The sequence below is a fragment of the Pelophylax lessonae genome, assembly GCF_965119305.1.
Source record: "Pelophylax lessonae genome assembly, chromosome: 2".
In the NCBI taxonomy this organism is placed as follows: domain Eukaryota; kingdom Metazoa; phylum Chordata; class Amphibia; order Anura; family Ranidae; genus Pelophylax; species Pelophylax lessonae.
This window is the reverse complement of record NC_138769.1, coordinates 512,651,278-512,674,276: the sequence shown is the minus strand read 5'-3', so window position 1 is coordinate 512,674,276 and position 22,999 is coordinate 512,651,278. Positions and strand designations below refer to the sequence as shown.

Below are 22,999 nucleotides of genomic sequence, written 5' to 3'. Positions count from 1 at the left end.
TGATTTTTATTTTACCTATTTGTAATCATTATGTTTTCACCTTATGAGTAGCACACCACTTATCTTTCAAATTTTTGCTTAGCAAGTTTAATGAGTACTTGTATCTGGTGGGAGCTGAAACTCGCTTGGTTTCTAGTTATCACACATTATCCATAGCAGCGCAGGCCTCTGCTTTTTTGGCTGTCCCTGTCTTCCACCCATCCCTTTGCCTAGCTGGCTGCTCTGGGAGCAGATGGTAGGATTCTTTGCTAGGTTGCCTTCCGGGACTCCCTTCTTTGTACAGGATGGAGGTGGACTGGTTCCCCAGCTCCTTCTGTTCCTGCCTCCTTTCTCCAGCCTACTCCTTAAGGCTCCATTTACACTTGTACGACTCCAAAGCCAGGTGACTTTTGAGTACAGATTTGACACAACTTTGGATGGGTGCGACTTGTTGTTCCTCGGCAAAGTCGACCCACTGTTGCATGTAAAACATTCAGGTAAGACTTTCATTCCACTTTTGAGGTTTAACATTGAAGTCTAGTTTGGAAGTAGTAAATTTTCCTCTGTGACATCCACACACACACACACACACACACACACACACACACACACACCCACACACACACACACACACACCCACACACACACACACACACACACACACATTTGTATATACGTATCCTGAGAGAGTTCCCTGACCCAATTTCTTTCATACCCTCAAGTGGCTTTATCTCTAAAGAAATTTGTGCTATATACAGGTGCATCTCCTAAAATTAAAATATCATCAAAAAGGTAATTTATTTCATTTATTCAATTCAAAAAGTTAAACTCCTATATGTTATATAGATGTGTTTACACACAGTGATATCTTTTAAGCATTTCTTTCTTTAGTTTTGATTCTGGGTTACACCTATTGAAAACCCCAAATATAGTGTATCAGAAAACTAGAATATTGCAGAAGACCATTAAAAAAAAAAAAAAGATTTTTAATACAAAAATGTTGGCTTACTGAAAAGTATGTCCATGTACAGTATAGTATGCACTCAATAGTTGGTCGGGCCTCCATTTGCACGAATTACTGCATCAATGTGGCATGGCATGGAGGCAATCAGCCTGTGTCACTGCTGAGGTGTTATGGAACCCCAGGTTTCTTTGATAGTGGCTTTCAGCTCATCTGCATTGTTGGGTCTGGTGTTTCATCTTCCTCTTGACAATACCTCACAGATTCTTTTATAGGGTTTAGGTCAGGCGAGTTTACTGGCCAATCTAGCAGTGATCCCATGATCAATAAAACCAGACTTTGGACTTGATAAAACACAATGGACCAACCCCAGGAAATGACATGGCTCCCCAAATCATCATGGACTGTGGAAACTTCACACTGGCCCTCATGCAACTTGGATTCTGTGCCTCTCCACTCTTCCTCCAGACTCTGGGACCTTGATTTCCAAATTAAATGCAACCTTTTTACAGTCTGTTGATTTGGGGAGCCACGTCATCTGCTGGTCCTCTGTGTTTTATCAAGTCCAAAGTCAGCGCAGCCCTCTACCAGGAAATTCTAGAGCACTTAATGCTTTCCTCTGCTGACCAGCTTAATGGAGATGCTGATTTCATTTTCCAGCAGGACTTGGCACCTGCCCACACTGCCAAAAGTACCAATACCTGGTTTAATGATCATGGTATTGCTGTGCTTGATTGGCCAGCAAACTCACCTGACCTAAACCCCATAGAGAATCTGTGGGGTGTTGTCAAGAGGGAGATGACACCAGACCCAATGTAGATGAGCTGAAAGCCACTGTGGGGGCGGTTCATATTTTGAGGACAGCCTTGCCGCCATTATTTTGTGGGGCACCTGCCCCTTTTTAGCGCTGTGGGATCATCAGGGCACCCTGCCTGCGTATCCACGTCATGGGGGGCTCAGAGGGGGACCCCCCTTGTCCCCTCTTTGTGTGGTCCATGGGTGGGCCCTTGGTCAACGTCACCTTTGCGGGATCGCAGTCGGTGGGTCTCTCTTGATTGTTGCATCAGATCCTAAAATAGTTTTGGCGGACATGAGTCACCCTGCTGGGTCTGCATCCACGCAACCGGAGTGCTCAGATAGCGAGGATGAGTCCTCTGCTCCTCTAGCCGCGCATAAAAAGGCGCTGGTGGATGCACTGTTTGTGTCAGTGCGTGAAATAAAAAAAAAATTGCGGTTGCGTCGGAAGCGCTGGTCCCTTTTGGCACCCATAGGCCCTCCAAAGCGGTGAGAGTGTTCCCCTTTCCGCTTAATTTGACAACATTGTCTCAAAACAGCGGGGTTGTCCACAATGCAGCGGTTCATAAACGTTTTTGCCCTGTGGTATCCTTATGAGGATTAACTGCTTAAAAGGTGGACAGTCTAACCTTTAGCGGACTCGTCGGTTTCCAGGTTGAATAAAGCTACTTTCATTCCAGTTAAGGAGTCCCTTTACATATCCAGCTGATGGGAGGGTGGAGGCTCTGGCCCGCCATATGGTCGCTGTGGCTAATTCGGCACTTAGGCCAGTATTTACTATTGCCCTGCTTTTGCAAACTCTGACCGAGTGGGCTAAACTTTTACACAGGGACCTGGAGGGGAAACCGTTTCCCCCTGTCTTGCGAACCTGGCAGATCAGTTGATCCAGAGGCTACAGTTTATCTGTGCTGCTTCTTTGGATGCGGCTCCTTTGATTTCTAGGCTTTCTGCATCAGCAGTGGTCCTTCAGTGTATTATCTGGCTGAAATGCTGGTCTGCGGACCAGACTTTTAAGAAGGTCTTATCTGATCTTCCCCTTGTAGGGGATTGCCTGTTTGGAGCTTCCTTGGATGACATTGTTAAGGGTCTCACAGGGTAAGAAGTACTCTTCTTCCGCTGGCTACCATGGGCAAGGAGCCCCGTTGTAGAGAGGTTATGACAGGTTTTTTCGTCCCTCAGGGTCTCAAGACAAGGGATCAAAAGTCAGGGCCTCCACCGGAGGTTTTAATGAGGACCTGGTCTAGCAAACCATGAGTGGGCTCTTCCAGAGCTGGGGACAAGGCTGCCTCTGCAGGAAGGGGTGCACTCACCCGTATCTGGGGTTGGGGGATGTCTTCGCTGGTTTCCGGATTAATGGACCGCCTTGGTACAGGACGAGTGGGTCCACAAAGCTGTTCGGTCTTCTCCTCTTGAAAGGTTCTTCCCTTTCAACCTGCACTTGTTCCCAGATCGCTTACAGGGTCTCTTTGGGGCAGCGGGTACAGACGTTCCGCATGAAGCCCATTCGTTTGGTAGTGGCGTCCCTACATCAGGAGGTTTTCTTCTCGCTTCTATCGACATCAAGGACGCTTACCCGCACATTATAATATGTGCCGGTCACCAGCCCTTCCTCTGTTTTGCCATGGGCGAGGAGCAGTAATTGTTTGTGGCATTGGCCTTTGGTCGCGCCTCCGGTCTTCACAAAAGTTTTAGCCCAGTGCTGGCATTGTTTGAGTCAGCAGGGGATCGCGGTACTGGGGTACCTGGACGATCATCTTCTGCGAGCGGAGTCTCTGACTGCTCTGATGGACATCTGGCGATTTACTCTGTGAGCATTGAGGGAGTTCGGTTGGATTGTGAACCTTCAGGAGTCTGCTTTGGTTCGGTCATAAAAAAAACTGGGCTATCTGGGTCTGACTCTGGACTCGCCAGAGTGTTTCTTCCTCTGGAAGAACTACAGACTTTGCAGGAGACAATTCAGCTTCTGTTGCTAGGCAGATGGTCATCCCTCCGGGCTTGCATGCGGGTGCTGGGCCTGATGGTGTCCATTTTCGAGGCGGTTCCGTTTGCATAGTTCCACACAAGATCTTTGCTAAAGAGAATCTGGTGAAATGGGACAAGGATCCACAGTCTTTGCAGGTGGCTTTGTTCTCTGGCGCTTCAAAAGGGAAAATCCTTCTCGCCCTGTACTGGAAGGTTGTTGCCACAGATGCCAGCCTGTCCGTGTGGGGAGGCGTCCTCAGCACAGATGTGGCAGTGTCCAGACTGCTGATTTAATGTGCTGGCACTCTGAGCGATCAGGCTGGTCTGGCTCATTGGACAATTCGTCTTCAGGGGTGTCTGGTATAAATTCATTCGGAGAAGGCCATGGTCTATGTCAATTACCAAGGGGGCACAAGAAGTGTCCTGGCAGCTCGGTAAGTAGCGGTCATTCTAAGGTGGGCTGCCAATTTAGTTCCAGTCCTCTTAAACTCCTGCTACGACTCCTGTGCAGGATCGAGGCAGAAAGGATTCCGGTCATTCTAGTGGCTCCTGAATTGCCTCACTGATCTTGATATGCTGGTCACTGATGCTCCTTGGGGATTTCCTCTCAGGGAGAATCTGCTGTCCCATGTACCACTCTTCCATCCTGCTTTACAGTTGGTGGCTTTGACAGCTTGGCTGTTGAACGCCAGGTGCTGAAGTATAGAGATTTGTGTGATTCAGTGATTCCTATGCTGTTGAAAGCTAGGAAGATCTACCGTGGTACGTGGAAGACGTACATTGTGTGGTGTGAGTCTCTTGGGGTTCATCCTCGCAGCAACCTTCCTTCAACTAATAGCAATTGACCTTGAGTACCATCAAGATCCAGGTATTGGCTTTGGCGTTTGTTTTCCAATGACTTTGGCCACACACTCCCTGGTGCGTATCTTTCTTCAGGGTGTCTGACATTTGGTTCCTTCAGTGCGGGCTCTATTGCCGCCCTGGGATCTTAATTTGGTGCTTTCAGCTCTACAGAAGCCTCCCTTTGAAAATATTCGGGAGCTTTTCCTGCTTTTGCTGTCCCAGAAGATGGCCTTTTTGGTGACTTTCACCTCTGCGTGCAGAGTGTTGAACTAGCGGGGTTATCCTATTCACCTTATGGTGATTCACAAGGATAAGGTTTGCCCCTGTCCGTCATTCTTTCCGAAGGTGGTTTTTGACTTTCATTTGACTGAAGACATTGTGTTGTCTTCCCTTTGACCCAGGCCTAAACATCCGAAGGAAATTGCCTTGCATGCCTTGGATGTGGTTTGGGCAATTGGGGTGTACCTGGCAGCTACAGAGGCTTTTTAGGAAGTCAGTGCTCAAGGACAGACCTCACAAAGGATTGTCTGCTTCCTCTGCGACCATTTCCAGATGCATCACACAGACGGTGGTTCAGGCCTATTCCATCAAGAGTCGGGTTCCTCCTTTCCCTGGCAGGGTGCACTCTATTAGGGCACCTAGTGCCTCCTGGGGTTTCCGTCCTCACACGTCAGTGATGCAGGTTTGCAAGACTGACACCTGATCATCGGTGCACATTTTTACAAAGTTTTTATAAAGTGGATGTGTTGGCATTTGCGGATGCTTCTTTTGGCCGCAAGGTTTTGCAGGCTGCTGTTTAGAGGACCTGGTCCTCTGTGTATTGTTTTTCAGGTGAGCTCCAGTTGTTTATGGTAGAGCTCTATGTTACCTGATGGCTTTGGTTAGACTCGGGAATTTTTTTCTGATGTTTTTCTCACCCCTTATGTTTAACACTGCTTTGGGACATCTCAATGTTTAAGAAGAATCAAGAGCTGTGTCAATGTTTAAGAAGAATCAAGAGCTGTGTCCATCAATGAATGACAAAAGAAAATGGGATTTTGGACTTGCCATGAAATACATTTCTCTAATGTTCATTGATGGGCATAGCACCCACCCATCTGTGGAGTTGGCTTTCTTCTGACACTGCTTGTAACAAAACTGAGTGCCTATAGCTGAGAGTGGGTGTATACCCCCTGGGGCTGCCCATAGGCGTAGTCCACCTTTTTCCTGCCTAGTGTCCTACTCCTGTTGGGGGCAGTATAACCCAATGGTTAAGAAGAATCAGGAGCTGTGTCCGTCAATGAACATCAGAGAAATTGATTTTTTGATTATACTAATTTTATGAGATGCACCTGGACATGTGTGTCTAAGCTTTCTCGCTGAATGTTTAGGGGAGTACAGAAATCTTGCAAAATAACTTTCAGCTTGCCAGTAAATGACATGTGCATTTATTTGTTATAGGATCTGTTAACACCAAAGCATTGCATGTTCATTCCTTCAGAAAAAACCTGCATGTTGCATTTTTGAAACTTTTACCTGTTTACTGTTCCAAATGAAAACAATTACAGCACATTTAAAATGAATGTTGCGTGTTTTAAACATCTATAAAACATATGTGATTGAAGGCAAGGGTCACGCATTTTGGCAGGTTGCTTGCTAAGGATATCTGTCATGCATTTATGGTGGTAGGCCCCCTTCTTTTTTTGTGATATTGACCTTTCTTGCCTAATTCTATGTATTTGTCAAGGGTCAAACTCCTGACTCTTGTGTAATAGTTGCACAAGTTAATCTGACTGTTTCCCTCAGCTGCATCTGAGCTGCTTTGATACTGAAAATGTGGCTGTCAACCTGCCTTTTGTTAAATAAAGAATCTAAAACAAAAATGTTTTCATATTTGTGTAAATCCAAGACAGTAACTTAACAGTGTAATTGTATTTGTTCCTCCTGATGTAATTCCTTGATTAAGATACTGTATATCTGCTTCATTAAACACTATTCGCTTTTTACATGTAATAAAAATTATTTGTGCTTCTCCCACAGGCACCGAGTTTAGATGATAAAGTAGACTTGCACTTCATTGCTTTTGTCGATCTACAAGGACATCTGTATGAGCTAGGTAACTTCTTTCTGTTTAGTTATGTGTATAGTATTATGTTTTGTTAATGTGCAACTTTGTTGAGGCATAAAGGAAAGACACTAGGTGTGTGTGCACGCATAGGTTATATTCTATTTTTTTATTAGTGTGTGTGTGTGTGTGTGTGTATATATGTATATATATATATATATATATATATATATATATATATATATATATATATATTATACACACATATATATATGTATATATATATATATATACACATACTGCTCAAAAAAAATCAGGGGCTGATCACTTTAACAGCATCAAGTCAAACTCCTGGGAGATTGATCTGGTCAGTAAAGTAGGGGAGGGGGTTTCAGCTGCTTTGGTGTTTGGGCAACAATGAGACAAACCCCAAAACCGGAATGGTTTTACAGGTGGAGGCCACTGAAATGTACTTTCCCTGCTCGTTTTTTCTGACGGTTTTTCACTAGTTTTGCATTTGGCTAGGGTCATTGTTACTACTGATAGCATTAGGCGATACCTGGACCCTATAGAGGTTGCACAGGCAGTCCAACATTTTTACACGCATATCGGCCACTTTATTAGGTACACCTTGCTAGTACCGGGTTGGACACACTTTTTGCCTTCAGCACTGCCTTAATTCTTTGTAGCGTAGATTCAACAAGGTGTTGGAAAAATTCCTCTGAGATTTTGGTCCATACTGACATGATGGCATCATGCAGTTGCTGCAGGTTTGTGGACTGCCCATCCATGGTGCAAATCCCCCGCTCCACCACATAACAAAGGTGCTCTATTGGATTGAGATCTGGTGACTGTAAGGCCATTGGAGTACAGTAAACCTATTGTCGTGTTCAACTAACCAGTTTGAGATGATTTTATCTTTGCGACTTGGTGCATCATCCTGCTGGAAGTAGCCATCAGAAGATGGGTACACTGTAGTCATAAGGGATGGACACGGTCAGCCACAATACTCAGGTAGGCCATGGCATTTAAATGATGCTCAATTGGTACTAAGAGGCCTGAAGTGTGCCAAGAAAATATCCCTCACACCATTACACCACCAGCCTGAACCATTGATACAAGACAAGATGGATCTATGCTTTCATGCTATTTACGCCAAATTCTGACCCTACCATCTGAATGTCGCAGCTGAAATGGAGACTCACCAGACCAGGCAATGTTTTTTAGTATTGTCCAATTTTGGTGAGCCTATGTGAATTGTAGCCTCAGTTTCTTCTTAGCTGACAGGAGTGGCACCCGGTGTGATCTTCTGCTGTAGCCCATCTGCTTCAAGGTTCAATGTGTTGTGCATTCAGAGATTGTATTCTGCATACCTTGCTTGTAATGAGTGTTTGTTTTTGTTTTTTTAGTTACTTTTTCCTTTCTAGCCTCTTGAACCAGTCTGCCCATTCTCCTTTGACCTCTGACCTCAACAAGGCATTTTTATCCACACAACTGCCGCTCACTGGGTATTTTCTCTTTTTTTCTGACCATTCTCTGTAAACCCTAGAGCTGGTTGTGCGTGAAAATCCCAGTAGATCAGCAGTTTTTGAAATACTCAGACCAGCCCGTCTGGTACCAACAACCATGCTACATTCAAAGTCACCTAAATACTTCCCCATTCTGAAGCTCAGCCTGAACTTCAGCAAGTTGTCTTCACCACATCTAGATGCCCAAGTGCATTGAGTTGCTGCTATGTGATTGGCTGATTAGCAATTTGTGTTATCAAGCAATTGAACAGGTGTACCTAAAAAAAAAAAAGTGTGTGTATGTATATACAGGTGCATCTCAAAAAAATTTGAATATCCTAAAGTTAATTTATATCTTTCAGTATTTCAATTCAAAAAGTGAAACTCTTTTATATTATATACATTCATTACACACAGAGTGATATATTTAAAGCATTTCTTTCTTTTAATTTTGATGATTATGGCTTACAGAAGGGATGCACCGAAATTTCGGCCACCGACATTTTCGGCCGAAAATGGGTTAAAAATGCCAAAATTAATGGCCGCCGTGAGGAAGGAGGAGGGCGCATCGCAGGTTTGAAAAGACGCGCCTCTGGCCGGCCGCCCGCCTCTCAATGATGTCACTACTACTGCGATCTGTGCATTAATGAACTAACAGACCGGGCGGGGGGAGCGGCTGCTAATAGCTATAACTATGTGAGCGCTTCACTTCACTTCCCTGTCAGCGGACAATGTGCATGAAGGAACTGAAGTGACACACCGGGCGGGGGGAGCGGCCACTAATAACTGTAACTATGTGAGCCTTCACTTCCCTATCATGCGGGTATCTCCTCTGACAGGGAAGTGAAGGCTCACATAGTTCTAGTTATTAGCGGCCGCTCCTCCCGCCCGGTGTGTCAGTTCAGTTCATTCATGCACATCGTCCGCTGACAGGGAAGTGAAGCTCTCACATAGTTAGTTATTAGCGGCCGCCAGGTGTGTCACTTCATTCATGCACAGATCGTAGTAGTAGTGACATCACCGGGAGGCGGGCCACCGGCCAGAGGCGCGTCTTTTGAATGAAGGATACTAATACCATTGGTAATTAAATTAACCACTTGCCAACCCATCACAGTAGATATACTGTGACAGGGTGGCAGCGACAGGTATACGTTGCTGCCTGTTTTTGGTGTATGCCCCTCTTCTATCTATTTTAAAATTATTTGGGGGAAAAAGTCATTTTCGGTTTTCGGCCAAGGGCATCCTGCAGTTTCGGTTTCGGCCCACAATTTTCATTTCGGTGCATCCCTAGCTTACAGCTAGTGAAAACCCTGATTCAATGTATCAGAAAATTAGAATATTACATAAGACCAATATATGATTTTTAATACAGAAATGTTGGCTTACTGAGAAGTGTGTTGAAAAAATACTAGTGCGCTATCTTGAAATTAAAAATGTCAGATAAATATCTGCAATTAATATACTTTGTGAAAAAACATAAATGATTTGAAACAATAACGCAAAGTGATACTGTGTAACCATGCATAAAAGTGAAACCATTTCATATAACCATAGTAAAATCCTTAAGAAGGAGTCCCATGTGTAAATGGTGAAATGAAAAAACAGTCCCAAACATGTAAAGAACTGCTAGTGTGCTGTTCGAAAAAACTCCTCCAAGTGCTCTGTGAACCACCTATGTGCTGGTAATAAAAAATGCCCACTTACCAAATACTAGCAGTCAAACAGCATGTAACAATGCTCCGCTAAATCAACATTAATCCATACGCAACTCCTGGTGCATACCAGTAATCCAACCACTTATGGCTGTGCCTCACCAAAGCAAGCTCAATCAATGGATGGCTCTCCGCTCGTGGATAGGGAGGAAAGAAGAACGAATAGTGCATTATCTTCTACACAAATATTTATTCAAAAAAATTGCACTTACATCCATGGGTTCAATTTAAGCATCAAAATCATGGAAGCACGACTGCCTGCAGTGTGGACTGTGCACAGTGATGACACGTCTGGCTGCGTCCAATGCGTTTCCCCCTCTACAGGTGCCAACTGGAATTGGAGTACTGTAGAGGGGGAAACGCGTCGGATAGAGCAAGCTGTGTTGTAACCATGCATGCAGCTGTGCTCCCACGATTTCAACTTTTCTTTCTATTACTGAAAAGTATGTCCATTTACAGTATAGTATGCACTCAATAGTTGGTCGGGCTCTTTTTGCATGAATTACTGCATCAATTCAGTGTGGCGTGGAGGGGATTAGCCTGTGGCACTGCTGAGGTATTATGGAAGCCCAGGTTGCTTTTGATAGCGGCCTTAAGCTCATCTGCATTGTTGGGTCTGGTGTCTCCTCTTCCTCTTGACAAATCCCCACAGATTCTCTATGGAGTTTAGGTCAGGCGAGTTTGCTGGCCAATCAAGCACAATGATACCATGCTCATCAAACCAGGTATTGGTACTTTTGGCAGTGTGGGCATGTGCCAAGTCCTGCTGGAAAATGAAATCCGCATCTCCATGAAGCTGGTCAGCAGAGGGAAGCATGAAGTGCTCTAGGATTTCCTGATAGAGGGCTGCGCTGACTTTGGACTTGATAAAACACAGAGGACCAACCCCAGCAGATGACATGGCTCCCAAAATCATCACTGTCTGTGGAAACTTCACACTGGACCCCATGCAACTTCGATTCTGTGCCTCTCCACTCTTCCTCCAGACTATGGGACCTTGATTTCCAAATTAATGCAAAATTTACATCATCGGAAAAGACTTTGGACCACTAAGCAACAGTCCAGTCCTTTTTCTTCTTGGCCGAGGTAGAACGGTTTTGACGTTGTCACTGATTCAGGTGTGGCTTGACACAAGCAATGTGACAGTTGTAGCCACATGTCCTGGATACGCCTGTGTGTAGTGGCTCTTGAAGCGCTGACACCAGCCGTAGTCCACTACTTGTGAATTTCCCCAATTTCTTAAATGGCCTTTGCTTCACAATCCTCTCAGGGCTGTGGTTATCCCTGTTGCTTGTGCACCTTTTTCTACCTCACTTTTTCCCTCAACTCAGCATTGTGAACAGCCAGCTTTTTTAGCAATGACCTTTTGTGATTGTCTTCTGTACAACAGTCAAGTCAGCAGTCTTCCCCATGATTGTGTAACCTACTGAATCAGACTGAGAGACCATATAAAGTCTCAGGAAACCTTTTACAGGTGTTTTGAGTTAATAAGCTGATTAGAGTGTGACATCATGAGTCCACAATATTGAACTTTTTCCCAATGTTCGAATTTTCCAAGATACTGAGTTTTCACTAGTTGTAAGTCATAATTATCAAAATTAAAAGAAAATAAATGCTTGAAATAATCACTGTGTGTAAAGAATCTATAAAATCTAAGTACCGGCTCGGCTCTACTCGGCCCTGCTTGGCCCGGTTTGCTTTTCCACTGCTGGTACCGCATGGTACTATGTTGGAACTGTTCGGTACGGTATGGTTTGCTTTAGGGCTGAAACAACTAATCGATTAATCGTCAACTAATCGATTATCAAAATAGTTGTCAACTATTTTCGTAATCGATTAATCGGTCAGCCGATTAGTTGTCCTGCATACAGAATGCATTAATTGTTTACATATCAGAAAATACAGTGCAATACGCACATAAAGCTCAGTACACCGTCCATACATGTATGTAGATGGCAGAGAACTTGTGAATGTGTGAAGAGCAATGCCTCATGGGAAATGTAGTCCTGGGCAAGAGAAGGACCCAAGTGATTCTAAAGCAGGGGTGAGGAACCTTTTTTCTGCCAAGGGCCATTTGGGTATTTATAAAATCATTCGGGGGCCGTACAAAATTATCAACTTAAAAATGTGCCGGTTATATTTGGTCAAACATTTAACTAGCCACTAATGTGATGGCTGCAACTGCTTCTCTTTGGTGCGGTGTGCGATGTTAGCTGGTATTGATGATGTTGCTACTCGCAACTGGTTTTCCAGGTCTGCGTCGGTCAGTCTGGAGCGCAGTCGACTCTTTGTGGTGGTAAGTTTTGAAAAGAACTGCTGGCGGGTACTGCTGGTAGGTATAGCTGGCTGGTACTGCTCGTGGATACAGCTGGCTGGTACTGCTGGCTCTGGCTGGTACTGCTGGCTCTGGCTGGTACTGCTGTGTTTGCTGCTGGCGGGAAATGCTGGCTAGCAGCGGGGCCGCGCTGGAGGAAGAGGCGATGTTTCCTGTATTGGTCACAGGCTCAGTGCATTTGATATCACTTCGCCTGTGACTCACTCAGACTGTCAGAACAGAGCTGAAACTATACAGGAAGAATCTGCTCCATTCTGACAGATCAGCTGAGAGACACAGACTCAGCTGCACGGGGGGCCGGACCAAATGACTTTGAGGGCCGCATACGGCCCCCCGAACATAGGTTCCCCACCCCTGTTCTAAAGGCAGAGGTTTTTTTAACCTTGCTATAGGGACACTATACAGTACTATACTTTTCTGCACCCTATAGGGGCACTTTAAAGGCAGGAGGGGCCAGAAGTGCCATGGGGGAGGGGGTACAGAAGAGGATAATCAGTGCTGCTCTGTGAAAAGTCATTACACAGAGAGAGTAAGTATGACAAGATTGTTGTGAAAAAGAAAAAATCCAATCACTTTAAGGGCTCTGTGCTGCGAAGATGACCATCTGAACCCAGAGAAGGTGGAGGCCGATAGACTAGAGGTGATAGAAGGCATTACAACATTTAAAGTAAAAGTTTACTAGTATTGTTTATTGGTAAAATTTAAAATTATAATATCCATGAAAAAAAAAGTCTCAGCTTTTAGTACTACTTTAATTTATTAATGTTATTTTCCCCCCTCCACCCTTCAAATACCTTCATGTCTGACTGCCAGTTAAAATATCCTGCATATCCGACTTCTGGGCATATTTTTTTTTATATACCGTACATACACATGATACAAAATATAATACTTTCACTGTTTCACAGTAGAAATTATAATTCTATATTATAATATTTATATTTGCTGTTTTTTTACTATAAAAAGGGATTTTTTTTTAACCCCATCATGACAGGTGATAAAAAAAAGCATGCTGCTGCTACTAAAGGTCTTCTGCTGCCCATACATGTATTGGATTTTTGGACAGAAATATTTGCATCTATATTTGTTCAAAAATGATTTGTATATTCGTTGAATGGACGAGTGTCGTTTGAAAATTCCACTTGCTTTTAACAATAAATTTTAAAATGAATAAATCTTCTGAGCAAAAACCACATACACTATTTGAAGATTCGTTTGATTGAGATTTCTATTCTGCTCCTTCAAATTTTCCTGTCACTGTTGTTAACAACGAACACCGAATAGACCCCACTAATGGTTAGGAAAACCGGATGAATGTTTTTAAAAATTTTCTTAAAAAAAATGTAGTTTGTGTATGGCCAGCATAAGTGACAGCAGGCGCAGGGAGCTTGTATCAAACTACCTGCCTATTAATAAGGGGGTTTATCATGAATATTACCAATCGGGTCTGAAAATTTGCAAATCAATGTTTTAGGTCTTTTAAAAATATTGATCTCCGAGTCTGATATGTACCACATTTAGTGTCCATTCACACCACTGCGACTTGTCAGCCTGACAAGTCGCGGTCCATTGACTGCTACAGGACCCGTTCTAATAGGAGCGACACAAGTCGCTCGGACTTCGAAAAAGGGTCCTGTACTACTTTGGGGCGACCTCGGAGCGACTTGCATATACTTCCATTATGTGAAGTCCCTGCAAGTTGCGCCGAAGTCGCGGTGCACGGGACTTCACAGGTCGCCCTGAAGTCGGAGCGACCTAGTGTGAACCGGCACTTAAACCTCTAATAATACATAGATCTGTCTCAGAGTGGATTAAATATCCAACTATATAGCTGGATAGTTATATTTACCACTGCATAGATATTCAAGAATATTAACTAAATTTATTATTTTTTTTATTTTTTAGGTTTTTATCCGATTAGTCGATTAATCGAAACAATAATCGGCCAACTAATCGATTATGAAAATAATCGTTAGTTGCAGCCCTAGTTTGCTTTTCCACTAAAGTAGTACTAAAGTTAAGTGGGTGGGATAACGATTCTCTGACCAATCAGTGGATAGTAGTGACTGCATGCAAAGGATTGTGGGATATGGTACCTCTTGGAACCACAATCGAGGTGGTACTGTTTTTGAGAGCCGTACCGTTCGGTTCCATGCAGTGGAAAAGCGCCACCGTACCGAACCGTTCCTACACCGTACCATGTGGTACCAGCAGTGGAAAAACACAAAAGCGAGCCGAACCGTTCGGTTCCATGCAGTGGAAAAGCGCCATAAGTTTCACTCTTTTCTACTGAATTACTGAAATTAACTTTTGATGATATTAAGGTGTGTGTGTGTGTATAATATATATACTACATTTTTGTATTTTTTTTTACTGTGCTTTTAAATATTCAGAACAGAGCAGTTTTCCAGGTAGTATAAATGCTCAATGAATGAATTATTTCCCATGAGCACAAGTAGCCTTTTGGTTACATTTATAAATGAGCCATTTGTGTAAAAATACAGACCCTGTCCAGATTTTAAGGACCTCATTGTTTCAGCACAGGTGGCTCAGCTAGAATGCAATGATTAAATCAGGAGCCAAAGTAAGAAATTGGATAGTGTCAACATTATTCAGGACAATTAGCAGGGTGTTCACCAAAGAAGTGTAGACTTGGACTTTTTTTTAGTCTTTGGCTGTTTGTTTGAGACCCTTCACTTCAACTGATTTAAACCAAACTAGCCCCAAAGTTTCTTGTTTAAAGCCATTTAAAATTAGAAAACCCCTGACCAATGATTTTCAATCAGTTGTCTTCTCTATGACCTCCTTTAAAGTACAATTCTTATAGCAGTTTTAGTGCACATGCAACAAGAACTATTGTACTGCCTTGATACTTTTTTTTTTTATTTGCCCTAACCTCCAAATTTTCGAGACAAGCTTATATTGTGTGTCCCCTTCTTCAAGACCCATGCAGCACTGCTTGGGCCTTGAAGGGGCACACTCTGAATGCTTGTCCTGAAAATGTGGCTGTTGGTGCAAGAAAAAAAAAAAAAGGTATCAGACAGGACTCCAATCTTGATGGAAAAACTTTGTTTTGTCATGTACTTTTTTATACTTTTAATTTTGTTATTTCTTGTATATTCTGTCAATCTGAAGTGCCAGATCTTGGAAAAAGTAAAGCTTCATACATAAGTTGATACACAAAAATCTATGAATTTAATCTAGAAATATATGCTTTTGAAATCCAAAAACGCTAATCCAGTCAATGAAGAGTCTTTTTAAAGTGCTCTCCTATACATGAAATCCATGTGTCCAGTATTAAGACAATAAAATGCCACATGTTCAAATAAAGTGCATCAATCTTCTTAGGTAAACAAACCTAAATCTTCATCCAAGGTGCTCTCACCCTTTGTCTGACCACCACCAATCCACTCTAGCAACTCACCAGAGTTGATGATAAAGTCGACTCTTATTATTCCACAGAGGAAGATTGATGCACTTTATTTCAACACGTGCCACTTTATTATATTGATATTGGACAAGTAAATAGATTTCATGATTGAGAGCACTTTTTGTGTGTTTGAATTTAACCACTTCAGCTTCGGAAGGTTTTACCCCCTTAATGACCAGGCCATTTTTTGTGGTTTGGCACTGCGTTGCTTTAACAATTGCACGGTCGTGTGATGCTGTACCCAAATTCAATTGATCTCCTTTTTTCCCCACAAATAGAGCTTTCTTTTGGTGGTATTTGATCACCTCTGTGGTTTTTATATTTTGTGCTTTAAACAAAAGAGCGACTATTTTAAGAAAAAAAATAACTTTTTTACTTTCTGCTATAAAACATTCCCAATAATAAATCAAATGTCTCTATCGTTCATTAACGGACGCAGTCTGTTCTTCATAACAGTAGGGTTATACTGTCCCCCTACAGGAGTAGGACCCTAGGCAGAAAAAAAGTTCTGGCTATGCTTATGGGCAGTCCCAGGAGGTTTACTCCCCCTCTGCTATAGGAAGTCCGTTTTAATCTGCCTAGTCAGGAGTAAGGACCTAGTACCTTGCTGGGATCTGTGGTCCTGGCAAAAAGTTTTTTTTCTAGTTAGTTTTTTTTTTTTTTTTCTCCAAATTATTTTCCTGTGAGATCTACAAACTAAGCCGGATCTGGGCGACGGGCTGGATATATAGATCCAGTGGTCACCCCAGCCGGCCAGCGAGCGCGTGCAAACCCCAGCTCCTCCTTAGGTCGGCCTCGACATAGTCCCACCGGACGGGGACTGGCCCTGCGAATTAAACGTCTCGCCAGGTCGCACATGACAGGGTCTAGGCCCGAGTCACAGTGTTCCTATTGGCCAACCGCTCCCCCACTTCGGTGGAGCGGGGTTCTGTCAGGGAGATGGCGCCCGCCTGTTCCAGATATGGGGAGTAATTGTTCCCCTTTCTCCCCCTGGCAGGTTTTGTGGTGGACGCGGGACCCTTCCTAGGACAGTCTGACCCTCAGGATTCCCCTCTATCCTGTCACGCACTCCCCTCACCTACTGGGGCTATGGGGCGCTTGCAGCTAACCCTGGGGGCTGGGACCAGGCGTCATGCCGATGTGGGGGGTGCGCCACTGGCGACCGGATGATCAATCGTGCGGGGGGGGGGGACTCACCTGTCACTACCAGGGCCCCCATCCTGTTGATTCCGTCCAGGAGGCTGCATCAGTTTATCTATGAGGTTATGCAGCTGCAGACTAGTCGGGGCTCTCATGCTGCCCAGTGTTCCCAACCAAAAGCACCGAACATGGGTACGTGAGAACTGGACCACAGAGCAACGGAGGAAGGGGGTGTAGCCTGATGAATCGCCTTTTCTTTTACATTGTGTGGATGGCCAGGTGCATGCATGTCACCTACCTAAGGGCACCAGAATGCACTATGAGAAGAAGGCAAGCTGGCAGAGGTAGTGATCTGCTACTGACAGCTTGGTGCCAGATACCACAGCATACCTTCAGAGGTCTAGCAGTGTCCATGCCTTGACAGGTTAGGGCTGTTGTGGTAAAAGAAGGACCTACCTAATATTAGGTGGTTGGTTATAATGTTAAGGCTGATTAGTGTACTTTGCAAGCTTATTTGGGTTTACAAAAAACACTACATATAAGAATTTTCAAGTGCTTGGAGTTTGTAATGACTGCTGACTACATCCCATCTCACTCCATAGATATTAACTCTTCGGCCCCTCTCCCAATTGACAACAAATAGGGTTTTGATAGAGCGCTCTATAGGCGTAGGTTTGTTTTTACTTTTAACCTCAGAGTGGGCCTATCTACCCCTGTGTGGTGCTATGCTGATATTTGATGCTTGCAGTCTACGATTTCACACCTTTAGGAAAATACAAATGTTGCATCTTGCAGCTAAGATCTAAAGTTGCCCTGTCGTATCTGAGCAGGATTTCAGCTACTGAGTCAGTATATTTATCTCATGGGCATTCTTTTTCAAATAACAATATTATAGTCTTTTATCCACTGGTGTCAGCAAGGTTATGTAAGAAGGGAACGTTACCATAAGAGTTAACAGCTGTCTGATTTTATTTTATAGATGGTCGGAAGCCTTTTCCAGTAAACCATGGACAAACCTGTGAAGATTCATTCTTAGAAGTAAGACCACCATGTTAAAGTGGAATTCTAGCCAAAATGATAATCTCCCTTAGATTTCTATGATTAATAACATTTACTTTTGTATTATTCACTTTTAAGTTTTCTAAATGGCTTAAGAGAAAAACCCATTTTCGCTTACGTCGTCTGACAGTCTCAGCCTGTTCGGTGTATACCTTCACGAGTGGGTAATGGCGCTCTCTGCAGGAGTAAGCTAGGCAGTGATGGGTAATAAACAAACTTCACACAGACACACCTCTAGGGGGCTGTTCCTCAGCCATTATCCTGACACAGTAAGCCCTGTTGTTTTCTGGGGTGTTTTTTGTTCTGGGTGAGCTCCTGTTGATCTTCTGTTACCCTGTTGGCTTGGTTTTTTTCCCTGGCCTGGTTGACATATTACCTTGTCTGTAGGTTGTGTCTTCCCACCCCTCACACCTGCACTGCTTTGGGACGTCCCAGTCGTGAAGGTTTACCGAATGGGCTGCGACTGTCGGAGGACGTAAGAGAAAATTGAGTTTTTGTAAGATCTTACCGTAAAACTCTTTTCTCTGAGTCCTCTGACAGTCGCAGCCCCCGCCCCTCTATTTTTTTTGTTTGGGGTTGATGCCTTCCGGTACTGCTTGCTACAAAACTGGAGAACAGTGCTAACTGTGTCAGTATGATGACCGAGGGACGGCCCCCTAGAGGTGTGTCTCAGTGTGAAATTTTCTTATTAACCCTTCACTGCCTAGCTTACTCCTGCAGAGAGCACCATTACCCACTCGTGAAGGTATACCGAACGGGATGCAACTGTCAGAGGACTCAGAGAAAAGAGTTTTACGATAAGTTCTTACAAAAACTAAATTTTATCCGGCCATTCCAGAGCCCTCCTCTCTGACCGACAACAGCTGATGTCTGCAGCTGAATGTGGCTGCTCACTGACCCTTTGATGTACCGTTTTCGGTCTCTTCGCTCCCCAGTGATTCAGCTGTGCTCGGCCCCACTCAGTCCCGCCTCCCTCTTCCCCCTCCTTGTGATGCAGGCATGACGGAATTAGAAAAGAATGTACATGCTCACTGCTGTTGCCTGCCTCTGTTCTATCCAGCCATTCAGCTCCACTCTTCCCCACTCAGTCCCGCCTCCCACTTCCCCCTCCTTTTGACTAAGGTAGGTTGCAGCTAGAAGAGCCTGTGTTTGCTAATACAGGAGGATTGCGATCATGTGATAGAACTTTTACATAGAAAATAAAAAAAGGTAAATAATTTTTAGGGGCAATCCAATCCAAGCATATGCTTTTTGTGGCGCATTCAAGGCATTTAGGGTTTACAACCACTTTAAAGTTCTGTAGAAAAAAAAATAGTTTCTGTAGTTTAATTATTTGTCTAACACCAAAACATCTGTAGCAAGGGTTAGATGATTCACTCTAAAAGTTAAAAAGGTCACAGCACATTAAAAAGACTAAATGCAGAAAATGGCAACAACATATGTAGAATAGTTTGCTGAATGTTGACCTTACTCCATGACCAATTCATGTTGCTGCTCCTTCCCCTCTCAGTATTCTTCTCCAAAATACTGTTTGCTGTAATCTATAGCATCCTGACTGACATCTGTTTTGCCACTTCATCTAAATACTGATTGATAGTTGTCACCTTAGTGCGGAAAAAGGGTTAGCTTTTCTTCATGTACAATGAAATGGTTTTTAAATCCTCCTTCCTCGTGAAAAGGCGCAAGTGATGTGGCTCGTCCAGGCTCCTTACTTAGCTCACTTATTGCTTGAGGAGTTCAAGCTGCTCATATTGTATATGTCAGACTGTTTGTTGTATACTTTAGTTGTTTACTGTATATCAACTTTTTTTACTCCACTAACCAGTTGCCTACCTTTAGCGTCTTACACACATCCATAAAACCCCTTCCTCTGTACACAGAGCGCCTCCTGTATGCCCTGCAGTTTCGTATATGCCCCTGCTCCTTATTTTACTACTTAAACTATTCATTTTAACATTTTATAAGCACTATTTAGCAGTTTCATCTCCTGTTCCATGTTTCTATTTTTAAAAACATTTTTTAAATATTATGAAGCACATATATACATTGTTATCCTTAACGATTTACTGTTAAAAAAAAAATATTGTTTAGGGTATATCTGTTTTATTTTTAATCAGTAAGGACCTTAAATTGATGCTTTATGAGAAAAATGAAATGTGAAACAAAAACTATTTCATTTGTAAATAACTTTAACATTCGTTGTACCAGAAATGTAATTTTAATGCTGTAGTAAAAAGAACAAGCAGCAGAATAAAATGTATGCTTTCCCCACAGTAATGGTACTTGTGTTCAAAATATTGCCAATCAAACTTAAAAAAATATTTTTTTTTTCAGATTTTTACTGTTTTTTCCCTTTAAAATGCAAATAAATGAAAAAAAAATGCTCAGAGGACTTTAGGGTCACAAGAAAGCCCTGTTAGTCCCCCCAAAAACAATATATGTGTCAATTCTTTATCATGAGTAATTACAAAGTTATAGACTCGTGAAAAAACACAGCAGAAATTTAAGAATGTGGTCTGGTCCATAGGGGGTAAACGGGTGTGAGAGCCAAAGTGGTTAATGGCTAATATTTGAAAAAAAATAAATAAAATAGAGCGGAATATAGGCCTTGTCCACAACGGGCTTAAAAAAAAAAAAAACACTTTTTTTACATGCATTTGTCATTCAGAGGAGAAAAGGGAAATGCCCTGTATGCATGAGGCCATACAGTTCTGTGTTACAGTGAAATACCATTGGTCCCATATTTTTATACAATGAAACCATCTAAATAATAAAAGTTTAATGGTTGTGCACAGAGCAGCCCTCATCCTCCTTTTCTTGGGTCCCCTGCCAGCGCTCTTGGCTCTTCAACAACCACTGTAATTTGCAGGAATTTCCTTTTACTTCCTGTTTTGACTATCGGGAAGGAAGTGAAGGTAAATCTTCCCAATATGTAACAAATGGCAAAAAACGACAGGGGTTATAACTCTCCCTTACTCTATCCAAAATGGAAAAATAAATGTTTTGCCTTAGTTCTACTTTAAAATTGGTACCATTTTAAACTGCTGGAACCGAGAACTGATATCTTACTGCCATTATAAGCAGCAGCTGAGACTAAAACTATAACATTCCTTTTAATGGCTTCCAGCAGACCAAAGGCTTGTGATAGAACTGTAATTACAGAATTCCTAAAGCTTTTTTGTGTTTAGTTACTTCATCCATATAATGTCACCTCAGGCTGTACAATGAGAACAGATAAACCTTTGCCAGCAATGCACTATTGGCTCACAAATTATAGGAGATGAAAAGACTATAAAGTCAATCATCCCCATTGAAACAATCTGTCCATGAGCTGAAAAAGCTTCTTTTTAAATGTTTTTCCCAAAGACATTTTAACTCTGCAGTGAATAGGCACTCCTGTTGATATTTTATGAACCACGGATGTATATTTTAATCAAGTGACTAATCCTTCAGTACAGTATGTTTAACTCCTTTTGATATTAAATGTATGTTCTGATATTGTTGCTGTCCTTGTTCTGCCCTTTAGGATGCTATTGAAGTCTGTAGAAAGTTTATGCAACGTGATCCAGATGAACTGAGGTTTACTGTGGTGGCTTTCTCTAAAGCATGATGAAGCCAGGACCATTTAAACTGCCCAATAGCACTTGAAAAGAAAGCCACGCGACAAGGGATTTTTTTTTTTTTTTAATATATTCATTCTGTGCAAATACAATTTCTCAATATTAATAAACAAACATTTGCTAAGTCTTGCTACTCTGTGGTGAATTCATACTACTGGCTAAGCAGTATGTGAGATTTTATGGGATGATGCTAATAAACCTTCCAAGGAATCTGTTCAATTTTATAGAATGCTACAAAGAAGGGGGGGAAAATTGAGTAATACATTTTTTTCCATCTGTAAAGATTTTGGTGTATTTAAAGTGGTGTGATTTAGCCTGTGGATTTGATAAAGCAAACATGAGGGTACGACTAGTCGGAGCTTATTTTTCTCCACTTGCGTAACATTTTCCGTGTCTACCTCTTTCTCCATTGTAGCATTATGTTTGCAGTAAAGTAAGCATGTCACATTTTATCAGTTTTACCACAACAGGCTTACTTAGTAAAGCAACACAAAAAGCTGAAATGATGTTCAAAGTGCATAACCATAGCAACCTTTCAATTTACTGACAACAGCAGTTGGTTATTCTTTGATTTTCTCAGAGGGCCTGTATAGGTACACCATGTAGGTTAATGAATTCAATATCTCTTATGCACTGCAGACTTTCTGACAAACAGTTGCCAAACCTATCTTTTGAAGACATGAAAAGTCCCAGATTTTGTAGATTTTCGCTATGGTAATGTGCTTTATTTCTGCTCTTTCCCTGTTGTGAGGTGCAACTTACCTTGTTTTGGCTGTTTGGTGCTCAGCATATGTTCCTATTCTGTATGCTGTTTAAATGACCAATAATTAAAGGTGCAAATTTTAAATTCAGTGTTGTGTAGTAAATGTCTACTTTGGGTGTTCCACAATGCAAAGCATGTGTTAGAATTATATACCTATAACGTTTAAGAGTCTTAAAGAGGTTGCAAACCTCCGAAATAAAAAAAAAACTTGAAAGACAAAGGCATATCGAGCTAGCATGCATTGCATACTAGTTCATTATGAAATACTTTAGAACGAAGCCCCAGCAGCGCTGCCTGCTCACCGTTGACACGGCCGACCTGTTCACCCGTTTTCCTTCCGGGTCCGCGTCCTCCAGCAATCTGATTGGCCAGAGCCACGATGACGTCACTCATGCACATGCACGTGGAAGCTGCCATTCACGGCACAGGGCTCTGAAGGAACAGCATGAGCGGCCATTCCTTCAGCGCACATGCGCCAGTGATGTCACTGGCTGCATGCAAAGTAAATATCTCCTAAGTGGTGCATGTTTAGGAGATATTTACATTACCTATAGGTAAGCCTTATTATAGGCTTAGCTATAGGTACAAGTTACAGAGGAAACTTTACTTCCTCTAAGTGTGGTAATACATATTCTACTGTCTCTAGTGTAATAGTATTTGGTCAAGTTAACAGCCCATGCTGGTAGATATTCTGCCCTTTTATTTGTGAATAATATGATACAGGATTTATATAGTGCCAACAGCTTATGCAGCCCTTTACAATATGAAGAGGGACAGTACAATACAACTCAATACATAAGGAACAGGAGGACCCTGCTCATGGACCTTACAATCTAAAGGGAGGGGGA

At 42.6% G+C, this 22,999-nt stretch overlaps 1 protein-coding gene across 1 annotated transcript in view; it reads left to right on the top strand.

Annotated features, from left to right (window-relative positions):
• The window catches only part of UCHL3 (ubiquitin C-terminal hydrolase L3), a gene marked incomplete at its 5' end in the record, with an annotated part of 129,650 nt that extends 108,215 nt beyond the window's left edge, over window positions 1-21,435 (top strand). Inside the window, 3 exons of the mRNA XM_082248132.1 lie at window positions 6,560-6,635; window positions 17,689-17,747; window positions 21,295-21,435. Of these exons, the coding sequence (XP_082104258.1) occupies window positions 6,560-6,635; window positions 17,689-17,747; window positions 21,295-21,378 (219 nt within the window). The 3' untranslated portion in view covers window positions 21,379-21,435. The remainder of the gene's footprint in view (window positions 1-6,559; window positions 6,636-17,688; window positions 17,748-21,294) is intronic.
• Between the last annotated feature and the right edge of the window lie 1,564 nt (window positions 21,436-22,999).